Source organism: Pleurodeles waltl, chromosome 7, assembly GCF_031143425.1.
Source record: "Pleurodeles waltl isolate 20211129_DDA chromosome 7, aPleWal1.hap1.20221129, whole genome shotgun sequence".
Lineage (NCBI taxonomy): Eukaryota > Metazoa > Chordata > Amphibia > Caudata > Salamandridae > Pleurodeles > Pleurodeles waltl.
Genome location: NC_090446.1, coordinates 4,557,164 through 4,570,774, shown reverse-complemented (window position 1 = coordinate 4,570,774; position 13,611 = coordinate 4,557,164). Strand labels below are relative to the sequence as shown.

At 50.2% G+C, this 13,611-nt stretch overlaps 1 protein-coding gene and 1 long non-coding RNA gene across 2 annotated transcripts in view; both read right to left on the bottom strand.

Annotated features, from left to right (window-relative positions):
* The window catches only part of LOC138303503 (zinc finger protein 184-like), a 32,215-nt gene extending 21,250 nt beyond the window's left edge, over positions 1 to 10,965 (bottom strand). The window contains exons 1-2 of the mRNA XM_069242686.1: positions 7,064 to 10,965; positions 1,239 to 1,365 (exon numbers count right to left, since the gene is read on the bottom strand). Coding sequence (XP_069098787.1) covers positions 1,239 to 1,365; positions 7,064 to 7,087 — 151 coding nt within the window. The 5' untranslated portion in view covers positions 7,088 to 10,965. The remainder of the gene's footprint in view (positions 1 to 1,238; positions 1,366 to 7,063) is intronic.
* Positions 1 to 13,611, bottom strand: part of LOC138303505 (uncharacterized) — a 1,082,407-nt gene that overhangs the window by 178,339 nt on the left and 890,457 nt on the right. The window lies entirely within an intron of this gene.

The following is a 13,611-nucleotide window of genomic DNA, read 5'->3' as shown; positions in this document are numbered from 1 at the left end:
TTATACGTTTAACTTACACACAGGAATATTTTCATTTACAGTGAAAGGTTTTATCTGCACTTGTAACTCAATTTACCAATGCATTATTGTGGGGTGTTGTGATGCTCTACAATTGTACCTTCTATGTATTTCTTTCCATGAACCTAATAATCTTGCGAGCCCATGGAGAAGCTCCTAATTCACAGGGAGAAGACATCCACGCTAGTTCCTGATGCCGAGAGGGCACCTAAAGGGCGCTCCTCTAGACGCCCCGTCACCTGGATGAGTAGAGTCCAGTGGTGGTGGCTGGAGTCTGCAATAGGCCTGTGTGCCTGCTCGATCACACAGCCTACCGCCCCCATGTAAAGTCTGTGAAGTTTGCCCTAACAGAGGCACACTGCCTCCGGCATGTGTGGGACATGTATAGAGTATCTGTTATCTATGTGCTCGGATATGTCTGTGGAGTCACCATGTGTCCCGCCTACTGATTGGTCCATTAGATTACACATGTACTCTCTATGAAGCTCCACAGGGTCCACCTGGGAGTCTGCACACACATGTTCTCCTGTCCTCCTTCCAGAAACCATCCGCGTCTGGGAGTCAGGGTAGGAAGCCCACCAGCCCTTTGACGAAAGCTGCAGTTCCGTTCCAGAGTGAACCCCGGACCATCTCCGGCCAATGTCTGCATTCCAATACCCATATCAACTGAGTCACTTCCAACTGGTCTCAGGAGGGGCTCCTGCAGGACATGACCAGGCCATGTGAAGATCACGCCAACGACTGAACCACCAGCACGGGGACCCTCTTAACATCTGAACAGAGCAGATGACCGGTTTAATGAAACGTGGATGAAGGTATAGACCCCTGTGACCAGTTCGGCTGAACATTTTCTATGTTCATGAAGGGTCACAAATCTGTTCTGTAGCTTCTTCTCAACGAGTTCTACTGTGTCATATTTATCTAGACATATTGGGGGTTATTACAACTTTGGAGGAGGTATTAATCCATCCCAAAAGTGACGGTAAAGTGACGGATATACCACCAGCCCTATTACGAGTCCATTATATCCTATGGAACTCGTAACACAGCTGGTGGTATATCCGTCACTTTACCGTCACTTTTGGGACGGATTAACACCTCCTCCAAAGTTGTATTAACCCCCATTATGGAAAATTAAATCACAACATAATTTAAGAAACTTGTAGCTAAGTTACGAGTCATGTATATTGCATATTCCTCTTGGGACGGTGAGAATTTACCAAGGACGATCAAGGCCTGGTGAATTTCTTTCATGACATTCTTGTAAAAATCTTTCTGCCATTCCTGCAAATTCTTCCAATCCTCTTCGGAGAAACAGGCAGCAACATCGCGGAATTTAACTTGCTCCTAGAACAAGAAGGTTTACGTCACAGGTTTAGAAACCTCATAGAGGTAAACAGATTATGCATTGTATATCACCCCTCTCCCCTGTTGCACTTTCCAGTACTATCTAGGATTGCTTGCGACTTATCGAAAGGCCTGCATCACTGAAAATGGGTCTTGTCCTTTGAGAACAGGCAGAAAAGGAATTAAAGCAGCAAATAATCTCATGCAGGTGGTCTTTAAACAAAGGACTCCGGCAGCAAGCTTCGTTGAAAGAGTCACTCTTACTAATATAAACTTCAAAGGCTCTCCCTCAAGACCCGCTTCGTTCATTAAAAAAAGAATGAGGAGGGCTGGAAGAAACTCAGCCTCAGGAGTTTAAAAACGGTGGAATGGAATGGATCTGGGAATTATCACTAGTGGCGGAGATTAATTCAAGCATTCCACTCACTACTTTTTGTGCCGCCTCTGTGTAGGTTATACCAAACACTGCGACAGCAAACCCTAAAATCCAATGGGGCAGAGCCTTAACTGACTCAAAACAAAATATTTCTTCTGGTTTTCAAATAACACAAATATAAAGCAGTGTCCACACAGTGCAAAATACTAACTCAACAGGATAAGGAAATACACATTTCATTTATTTAAAAATGTAAACATATAACAAACAAATATACATAGCCAGTATCAACAGACTCACCCTTCCCTCCTCCTGGGTTTGGCTAGTTTAGTGCTACACATTGGGTAATGTTCACATGTTTACCTTGCTTCGAAACAGAAGAAATGTGCTACATAAAAAACAAGTTATTGTTATCAAAAGATACACATAGTGGACAAATGTCTCAGATGCTGGAAAGAAGAATTGATGATGCAAGAACCTAAGACAAAAAATTCTGAGGGTGGGGAGGGATCTGGAGGAGCGAACAGAGGAGGGGTAAACAGATTCTGGAAGAGGGATGAGGCGTTTGTGGGATTTCTTGAGATGGACACCCAAGACCTCATTCCAGGATCTGTGCTGTTACCGGCGCGTGTTACCACATAGAGCTTTGTTTCTAGGGATCCTTCTTCGGCACAAACACCAATGACCACCAGAGCCTGGATTACCATCGCCCTAATTGTACCGCCATCCGCGTGAAAAGGTTTACGGAATTACACGAATGTGGTAAAAATGACGAGAGGAGGAGACTGGAGAAGCTCGCCACAGGACTTAGCTTCAGAGCACAGACCATCCGGAGGTAGAAGGTTTGAGTGCGAACAAAGACAGAGGAGGTTCAGAAGGTCTCTGCGCCGGGTAGATATCAGCCCATGTATGTGACGACTGACAACTCGAAGAGGCCGGTTACCACTCAGGTGGAGCACAGTTACCTCATGAAACCTCCACTCCACCTGATCCATTTGTAAGTTGGTTCTCCCATGTGTGGAAGAACCTGACCCAATTTTTCTGGCTGGTAATAACAGCTGAAAAAATAGCAAAAGAGCAAAACTGCATATTGTGTAAGGTTAGAATATTGGGCTACATCTCAGACTAGTCCATAGTGGTAAAGCGTTTCCTTATGTGTTCCTTCGCTACCCTAATGAAGATTTATCATGCCCTACACTCTTATTTCTTGCACCTGAACTGCCCTGGTTTGACACAGCTCTGTGCCTGTAGATTGACCCCCTCAGGAAGTACTTTTGGTTCTCATGTGCTCCTAATGAACATGTCCACTCTACCTGGGCCCTCAATGTGGCCGCTCCAGTAACGTGGCTCTCCGTGGCTTCAGGTGCTCTGGTGTTGCTTTTACGTACGAATAGAGTTGTGAAGGGCTTATCTTGGATCAACCAACATTGGTTTGGAGCAAGGGATGTGCTCGTCTGTAACCTTCATACAGACTGACGGATGAGCACAGAAAGAAAACCAGGTCCAGCCACCTCTGCGTCCATCTGCACCCTTTGCCTATGTGAGCCCTGTGCCTGCCCATCTCGCTTCCCAATAGCTGCAAGTTCAACCAGGAGCCCCTAGAACTTACCACCGCAGGTATTCCTTCCTCATGCTGGTAAATTGATCCCTCCCTCCAGTTGTCCAGCGTGTTGCTTTGTCAGTAACAGGCTCTTGTTTGCTAACCAGTGTTCCAGTGCTCTAGTGTATGTGTTTGCATGTCCAGGAACAGGGTCAGTATTAGAACCCCTCTCTACCTTTGTCGCCTGGTTCTTGAGACCTTTGGTATCTGAGAAGCCTTTGTACATCAGACATGAAGCATCTGTTAAATGTCCTCAAGGACGTCCAATTTAACCCAGAAGAGGAGTTGATTATAGGTCTGGATGCAGAAGCTCTCTACACCAGTATATGTCATGACAAAGGTTTGAGAGCCCCGAAGATCTATTAAGTGAAATAACATTAGAATGGGCAGTTCCCATTGAATTTATTATGCCATTGGCAAAATTAGAACTGGAAAATATTTATTTTGAATTTGAAGGCACCATTTTGGAACAACTGCACGGAACATTGATGGGGAGCGCCTTTGCTCCGAGCACAGCGTTTCTGAGTATTCACATATTTCAGAAGAATAATACCTGGGGGAATAATGCTCATCAGGATGAAATAAAATGAAGCGATGATGTATTGATGAGTCCTGGTAACCCGGCATACGACAGCAGGGAGAGCAAATGAGTTTCTAACCTGTTTGAAATCAAGAATTCAGTTCCTGCAATCTGCCATGACATGGACCAAGAAGGAATGCCCATTCCTGGGCCTGGTGATAAGAGCATCAGATGTGGCCCGAACCAGACAGGTTTACAGAGAACTAACAGACAGGAACAGCCTCCTCCAGTAGCGACCTCCACGATCTCTAGGGAAAAGCTACCAGTGGGACAGTTCCTACGGATAAGACTGAACTTCTTAGCTTTAAAACTGAAGCAAAATCCTGACAGCTAAATTAAATGAGAATCACTACCCTACACACCAGACGGAAAACAACAGAGGAAAGAGTGAGATACAGGAAGAGGGAGTTTTCTGTTCATGGGTTAATAAAAACAGGACAAGCAACAGATAATATGTGCAAGAACATTCACCAACACCAACCCAATGAAGATAGTAATTGAAAAACACTGGGGATCATTGACATTGAACAGCAACTCTCTCAACCCGGAGAAACTGATGTTCTCCTTTACTAAGACAGAAGTGTGAGGACCTTGCTGGCCCATGCAGAGCAAGGACACAAGATAAGGAAGAAGAGAGTAAAGTGAGGGACCTCTCCCAGGTAAAGGTTACTCTCCTGGTGGGCAGTGTTGTGTGTGCATGTACACAGCTCACACAAAGACCCTGGGAACAGAGGAATAGACGAATTGTGACCCAGGCAATGTCATATATGTGATCACGCGCCCCTGTGGCCTGACACGTATGGAATGACAAGCGGCAAAGGGTGAATGAGGGTTGTCGAACACTGTACCATGATCAGGTGCTGCCGTAACACAAGAATGACAAATCACTTTTACCTTTTGGTCATAAAATCATTGCAGAAATACATTAATGGGAGGACAGTGATACGAATGTCACTCTGTACATCACTCCCTTTATATCAAAAAAGTTCATGCTTTGTTCAGTTTTACATCTAGTGACACCGTGGTAAGTCTTGATATACCCAGGTCTGATTTCCACACCAGGGATAAAAAGCATGCATTAATCAAAATATATACAAAATGTTTTTCATTGAATATGTTTACCGCACAAGCACTTCAAAGCATCTTGTAGGTGGAAACACAATTAAGTACCAGACAAAGTTACTCGGTGAAGCTCTGTAAGAGAATTCTTGTTAAATGATAACAATAAAAGGGGTTGATGCAGAAGAGGCACAACAGTGTTGCCCTCACAATACGAAGGACGAGAGGGTGACTACAGTGCTCAGGATGCCCGTCTGCCATGTAACGCGATACACCACGCGCGCCCATGAGCATGCGTCGGGACACGGCTCTGCCTCCTATACAGAACGCTCCTGAAGGATGTGATGAGGACACGGCTACACTGGCACTGGTGGAGCACTGGTAAATATACGTGCAACAGCGGCACAAGAGCTTCTGCATGACCATCTCCGCTCCGCCAACCACACCCTCGCAACCGTCCCACGCGTCCGCAGAACTACAACCGGCGGTAGATCATTCTCGCACCTCACCGCCAAAACGTGGAACACTCTTCCCACCCACCTGCTTCAGACTAAAGACCTCCTTACCTTCAGGAAACGTCTCAAGACCTGGCTGTTCGAGCAGTAGTAGCAGCAGCACCCCCCATCCCCACCCCCCCCCAGCGCCTTGAGACCCTCACGGGTGAGTAGTGCGCTTTACAAATTCCTGATTGATTGACTGAACTACCGCATCAGTAAAAGGGCAACAAGAATACACACTGCTGATCCTGACACTTGATAGAATGTAACAAGAGAGAGCGCCACCGGTGTGTACATGGTGTTAGTATACACCTGCTGGGTGAGATCCTGGACTGACCACAGACCCTCCAATACGTGTTCATCCACAACTACCATGTTTGCAATGATCATGTCTAGGTTGCACTGCACTTCATGTTACCACATAGGAACGCTATCCACGTATGTCTGAACATTGCTAGTCCCAGCAACGCCACAGATCTCGAATAGAGGTATGGCTGCCTTTCTGAGCATGCAGCAGTGTGTAAAAGCATGCTATGTGTGTGATAATTACTTATGTGCTCTTATGTGTAACCAGTGTCTGTTTAACGATGGAGTTACTGACAATAATTAATTCTTCTACTTAATTTTTGCTTCTGAATTACCCATGATACTGAAAAAACAGGCATTAATATATGCCTTTCCAACTGGCAGACAGGCACGTGGGCTTGCCTCAAGACTATTGCATGTTATATGTGTGTACAGCATGTGACATAGGACGGATGACAGAAAAGATTTGACTATAAGGACAGTCATGGGGCACTGAGAAATAGCAGTCCTGGTGAAGGCTTAGGACCTTTAAAGGGCTGAAACATGTTGAGAAAATACTAGGGTTCAAGGGTAGTAATCTCCCCAACCCCCACCCTTGTATGTACCCAAATAACATGTTTTTAATCATAAGTTAGGCACCTAATAATAAAAGGAAACTTGGGTGTCCTTTAAGTATTTTTTAAATTTAATTTCTAGAATCCTTGTCAAAAAAGTGCTCCCTGAAATAAGGTTGAGGCCACCCTGGTTTATAGCGATCAGGACGAGACCCGATGATGAAGCATGACACCACTAAGGGATGTGAGGGTCCATAAAAAACCTTGAAAAAGCTTTTTCTGAAGCTCACTGAAAAGGGTGGTAGGATTCCGTCATGTTCAATCAGAGACTGACAGGGAACATAAGATATAGGTTTGTTTGTGAGTTTGTTAGCCGGTCCTGAGGGGGTACCCTCGAGAGAGCCAACGCTTCACAAAGTACGTCTGCAACGTGCAGGGCACCCCCACCTCACGTGGGGCCCAGCCAGTGTGGCAGAACCCCTCCTTGGAGGTAACTCACTCATGCTTCTAGAGTTACCTGCACATTTCCTTGTGTATGCTGGAATTTGGAGATCCCAGGTCCTGAATTCTAAGCATGGGGTTCAGTGTTACAGCTGGAAAGGGGCTGGGTTAAGAGGTCACACATGGGGTCACCAGGCAGGCACAGAGTGATATAACCACAGCAAGCGAGGAGAGCAGACACCCCCAGTCACTGTGCACTAGGGACACCCCATCAGTGAAGCTTACCTCGTCTGACCCCCCCTCAGACATGCTCCTCAGTCTTCAGTCTCGGCTGTCCCTGGAGAGGGTGAAGAACCAGGGCTCCTGCCCAGCTCCTAATGGGTAGCAGGGAGAGGGCAGTGCCAGCAGGACAGTGATCTGGGAGGGCACAAGTGGGATTAACTACCCCACAGGCTCAGATCTCACCCCTCACAGGCTCAGATCTCACCCCTCACAGGCTCAAGTCTCACCCCTCGCAGCTCAGATCTCACCTCTCACAGGATCAGCTATCACCCCTCACAAGCTCAGATCTCACACCTCGCAGCTCAGATCTCACCTCTCACAGGATCAGATCTCACCCCTCATAGGATCAGATATCACTCTTACAGGCTCAGACAGGCTCAGATCTCATCCCCCACAGCTCAGCTCTCAACCATCACAGGCTAAGATCTCACCCCTCACAGGATCATCTATCGCCGCTCACAGGCTCAGATCTCACCCATCATAGGATCAGATATCACTCTCACAGGCTCAGATCTCACACCTCGCAGCTCAGATCTCACCTCTCACAGGATCAGATCTCATCCCTCACAGGATCAGATATCACTCTCACAGGCTCAGATCGCATCCCTCAGAGCTCAGCTCTCAACCCTCACAGGCTCAGATCTCACCCCTCACAGGCTCAGATCTCACCCCTCACAGGCTCAAGTCTCACCCCTCGCAGCTCAGATCTCACCTCTCACAGGATCAGCTATCACCCCTCACAAGCTCAGATCTCACACCTCGCAGCTCAGATCTCACCTCTCACAGGATCAGATCTCACCCCTCATAGGATCAGATATCACTCTTACAGGCTCAGACAGGCTCAGATCTCATCCCCCACAGCTCAGCTCTCAACCATCACAGGCTAAGATCTCACCCCTCACAGGATCATCTATCGCCGCTCACAGGCTCAGATCTCACCCATCATAGGATCAGATATCACTCTCACAGGCTCAGATCTCACACCTCGCAGCTCAGATCTCACCTCTCACAGGATCAGATCTCATCCCTCACAGGATCAGATATCACTCTCACAGGCTCAGATCGCATCCCTCAGAGCTCAGCTCTCAACCCTCACAGGCTCAGATCTCACCCCTCACATGATCAGCTGTCATGCCTCACAAGCTCAGATCCCACCCCTCTCAGCTCAGATCTCACCCCTCACAGGATCAGATACCCTCACAGGCTCAGATCTCACTTCTCACAGGCTCAGATCACATCCCTCACAGCTCAGCTCTCAACCCTCACATGCTCAGATCTCACCCCTCACAGGATCAGCTATCATCCCTCACAAGCTCAGATCCCACCCCTCTCAGCTCAGATCTCACCCCTCACAGGCTCAGATCTCACTTCTTACAGGCTCAGATCGCATCCCTCACTTCTCAGCTCTCAACCCTCACAGGCTCAGATCTCACCCCTCACAGGCTCAGATCACACCCCTCACAGGATCAGCTATCACCCTTCACAAGCTCACATCCCACCCGCTCAGCTCAGATCTCACCCCTCACAGGATCAAATATCACCCTCACAGACACAGATCTCACCCCTCGCAGGCTCAGATCTCACCCCTCACAGATTCAGCTATCACCCCTCACAAGCTCAGATCCCACCCGTCGCAGTTCAGATCTCACCCCTCACCGGATCAGAACGAATCCCTCAAAGGTTAAGATCTCACCCCGCACAGCTCAGATCTCACCCTTCACAGGCTCAAATCTAACCCCTCATGGCTCAGATCTCACCCTCCACAGGTTCGGAGCTCAGCCCTCACAACCTCAGATCCCACCCCTCACAGGCTCAGATCTCACCCTCACAGGCTCAGAAGTCACCCCTCAAATGCTCAGATCTCACCTCTCACAGCTCAGATCTCACCCCTCACAGGATCATATCTCACCCCCTCACAGGCTCAGATATCACCCTCACAGGATCAGATATCACATTCACAGGCTCAAATCTAACCCCTCACAGCTCAGTTCTCACCCCTCACAAGCTCAGTTCTCACCTCTCACAGCTCAGCTCTCACCCCTCGCATGCTCATTTCTCACTCCTCACAGGCTCAGATCTCACCTCTCACAGATTCAGATCCCACCCTCACAGGCTCAGATCTCACCCCTCACAGTTCAGATGTCACCTCTCACAGGCTGAGATGTCACCCCTCACAGGCTCAGATATCACCCCTCAGAGGATCAGGTATCTCACTCACAGCTCAGATCTCACCCTTCACAAGCTCAGATCGTACCCCTTACTTTTCAGATGTCTCTCATCACAGGCTCCGGTCTCACCCTTTACAAGTTCAGACCTCACCCCTCAGAGGCTGTGATCTCGCCCCTCGTAGATCAGATCTCACCCCTCACAGGATCAGACCTCACCCCTCAGACCTCACCCTCACAGGCTCTAATCACACCCCTCAAATCTCACCCTCACAGGTTCCGATCTCACCCTCACAGGCTCAGATTTCACCCCTCACAGGATCAGATCTCACCCTCACAGGCTCAGATCGCACCCATCACAGGCTCAGATCTCACAGGATCAGATCACCCCCTCACAGCTCAGATATCACCCCTCAAAGTTCAGATATCACCTCTCACAGTTCAGATCTCACCCTCACAGGCTCATATCTCACCTCTCACAGCTCAGATCTCACCCCTCACAGGCTCAGATCCCACCCTCACAGGCTCAGAGTTCACCCCTCACAGCTCAGATCTCAGCCCTCAGAGGATCAGATCCACCCCCAAAGTTCAGATCTCACCCCTCACAGGATCAGATCTCACCCTCACAGACTCAGATCCCACCCTCACAGCCTCAGATCTCTCTACTCACAGAATCAGATTTCATCCCTGAGAGGCTCAGCTCTCATTCCTCTCAGCTCAGATCTCACCCCTCAAAGGCTCAGATCTCACCCCTGACAGGCTCATATTTCACCACTCGCAGATCAGAGCTCACCCACGCAGGCTCAGATCTCATCACTCACATGCTCAGATCTTACCCCTCACAGTGCCAGATCTCACCCCTCACAGTGTCAGATCTCACTCTTCACAGCTCAGATCTCACCCCTCTGAGGGTCAGATCTCACCACTCACAAGCTCAGATCTCACCCCTCGGAGGCTCAGATCTCACCCCTCACCGCTCAGATCTCATCTCTCAGAGGTTCAGATCTCACCCCTGACAGGCTCAGATCTAACCCCTCACAAGCTCAGATCTCACCCCTCACAGGTTCAGATCTCACTTCTCACAAGCTTAGATCTCACTGCTCAGAGGCTCAGATCTCACCCCTCACAGCTCAGATCACATCTCTCAGAGGTTCAGAACTCACTCTTCTCAACGCAGATCATCCCTCACAGGTTCAGCTCTCACTCCTCACAGGCTCAGATCTCACTCCTCACAGCTCAGATCTTATCTCTCAGAGGTTCAGATCTCACTCCTCTCAGCTCAGATCTCACTCCTCACAGGCTCAGATCTCACCCCTTGCAAGTTCAGGTCTCACTCCTCACTGCTCAGATCTCATCCCACAGAGGCTCAGATCTCACTCATCACAAGCTCAGATCTCACTCCCCACAGGCTCATATCTCACCCCTCAGGGGCTCAGATCTCACTCCTCACAGGCTCAGATGTCACTCCCACAGGCTCAGATCTCCCTCCTCACAGGCTAAGATCTCACTCCTCTCAGCTCAGATCTCACTCCTCCCAGCTCAAATCTCACTCCCACAGGCTCAGATCTCACTCCTCACAGGCTGAGGTCTCACTCCCCACAGACTCAGATATCACCCCTCGCAGGCTCAGATCTCACTCCTCACAGGCTGACATTCGGGTCTCACCCCTGCTCTGAGTCTTGACCGGCTCTGATGAGAAACAGATGCAGAGGAGAGCTGTGCACACTGCGCATGCGTAATCCCAAGTATTTCCTGTTGAGCTTCAAGTGTACTCTCTGCGCATGTTCAATTCTAATGACTTCCCACGGCGCCTTCCTAAAGGCTCTATCTGAGCGTGACTGCGCATGCTCAGTCTCTGACATGCGTGTACGATGTACTGTCTGCGCATCTCCCAAACAATTCTGTTTCTTTCACTGGGGAGCAAGAGCCCTAGTCTGCGCATGCTCGCTATCGAGATCCTACTGTCCTGTCTGTACATTGTCTTCATAGTGATAATCAATCCTGTCTGCGCATGCTCCTTACTGTGATCGCACAGTCCTCTCCGCGCATGCTCTTTGGTGTAATAGCACAAATCTGTCTGCGCATGCTCATTATTGTGATACGGCAGTCGTGCCTGCGCATGCTCGTTCTTGTGAGAGGGTACTCCCGTCTGCGCATGCCTCGGTATTGTGACACTATTCTGCTGCTGGTGCTGCTGTCTGCTCATGTCCCCCAGGCTGCCGGGTGTTCGGGTTGCTGTGGGGGGCGCTGCTGCTGTTTCACCCCGCCCGCCTGTGAGTGATTCTGCTGCCGTACCAGAGACACCTCAAGGGTCGTCTTCTCGCGAGTAACTGAACGCAAAGGCCAGAGCTCTTCCCTCTGAGTCTTCAGTCACTGAGTCCAGGCAGATCACTCAGCAGCCTAGAGCAGGCAGACCTATTGGCTTTGTCAGTGCTTCCAGCAGCACCAAAGCAACCGCCAACAGCAGTGACTGTCACAACACAGCCAGAGCTGATACTGTGTGCATTCTGGAGGTGGCACACCCTGGGCCTGTGGAAGAGCTTGTGGGGGTCAGGGCCAGTCACTCACCATTTCCCTCTGCAGCCCCTCACTCCTTACTCCTCTCACACCCACTTCTTTTCTGAACTCCTTCATCTGCACTCTCACCTCATCCTGCTCTTCACTCTTTTACCGTCTTCCTGCACCTGCACTTCCTTGTGTGGCTGCTCCTTCACCTTACTCTCTCCTTCACACCCTCACTCCCTCCCTCTCCCACTCCTTCGCACCCTCCTCTCTCTCCTTCACCCCTTCCCTCTCTCCCTCCCCTTCACACCATCCTCTCTCCCTCTATCTCTCCTTCACACCCTGCCCCTCTCTCTCCTTCACACCCTTCCCCCTCTCTCTCTCTATCCCTTTCCCTCCTTCACACCCACCCCCTCTTTCTCTCCTTCACATCCTCCTCTCTCTCTCCCTCACACCCTCCTCTCTTTCTCTCCCCTTCACACCTTCCTCTCTCCCTCTCTCTCCCTCCACACCTTCCACTCTCCCTCCTTCACGCCCTCTCCCTCTCTCTCCTTCACACCTTCACTCCCTCTCTCTCCTTCAGACCCTCCTCTCCCCCTCTCTCTCTCTCCTTCACACCCTCCTCTCTCCCTCCTTCACACCCTCCTCTCTCCCTGTCCCCCTTCTTCACCCCTCCTCTCTCCCTCTCCTTCACACCCTCCTCTCTCCCTCCCCCCCTTCTTCACCCCTCATTCACACCCTCCTCTCTTCCTCTCACCCTCCTCTCTTCCTCTCTCTCTCCCCTTCACACCTTCCTCTCTCCCTCTCTCTCCCTCCACACCTTCCTCTCTCCCTCCTTCACGCCCTCTCTCTCCTTCACACCTTCACTCCCTCTCTCTCCTTCACACCCTCCTCTCCCCCTCTCTCTCTCCTTCACATCCTCCTCTCTCTCTCCTTCAAACCCTCACTCCCTCTCTCTCCTTCACACCCTCCTCTCTCTCATCCACACCATCTCTCTCTCTCTCCTTCACCCCTCCCTCTCTCTCCTTCACCCCTCCCTCTCTCCTTCACACCCTCCTCTCTCCCTCCTTCACCCCTCCCTCCCTCCTTCACCCCTCCCTCTCTCCTTCACACCCTCCTCTCTCCCTCTATCTCTCCTTCACACCCTCCCCCTCTTTCTCACTCTCCTTCACACCCTAGTCTCTGTCCTTCACACCCTTCCCCTCTCTCTCCTTCACCCCCTCACCCTCTCTCCTTCACACCCTCACTCCCTCTCTCTCCCCCTCATTCACTCCCTCCTTCCTTCACAACCTCCTCTCTCCCTCTCCTTCGCACCCTACTCTCTCTCCTTCACCCCTTCCCTCTCTCCCTCCCCTTCACACCATCCTCTCTCTCATTCACACCATCCCTCTCTCTCTCTCTACTTCACACCCTCCTTCATACCCGCCCTCTCTCTCCTTTGCCCCTCCCTCTCTCCTTCACACCCTCCTCTCTCCCTCCTTCACACCCTCCTCTCTCCCTCTATCTGTCCTTCACACCCTCCCCCTTCTTTCTCACTCTCCTTCACAACCTACTCTCTGTCATTCACACCCTTCCCCTCTCTCTCTCTCTCTCCCTTTCCCTCCTTCACACCCTCCTCTCTCCCTCCTTCACACCCATCCCCTTTCTCTACTTCACACCCTCCTCTCTCCTCCCCCTCTCCTTCACACCTTCCTCTCTCTCTCCTTCACAACCTCCTCTCTCCCACTCTCTCCCTCTTTCACACCCTCCCCCTCTCCCTCCTTCACACCCTCCTCTCTCCCTCTCTCCTTCACAACCACCCCTCTCTCTCCTTCACACCCTCCTCCTCCCTCTTTCCTTCACACCCCCCTCTCTCCCTCCTTAACACCCTCCCCCTCTCGCTCC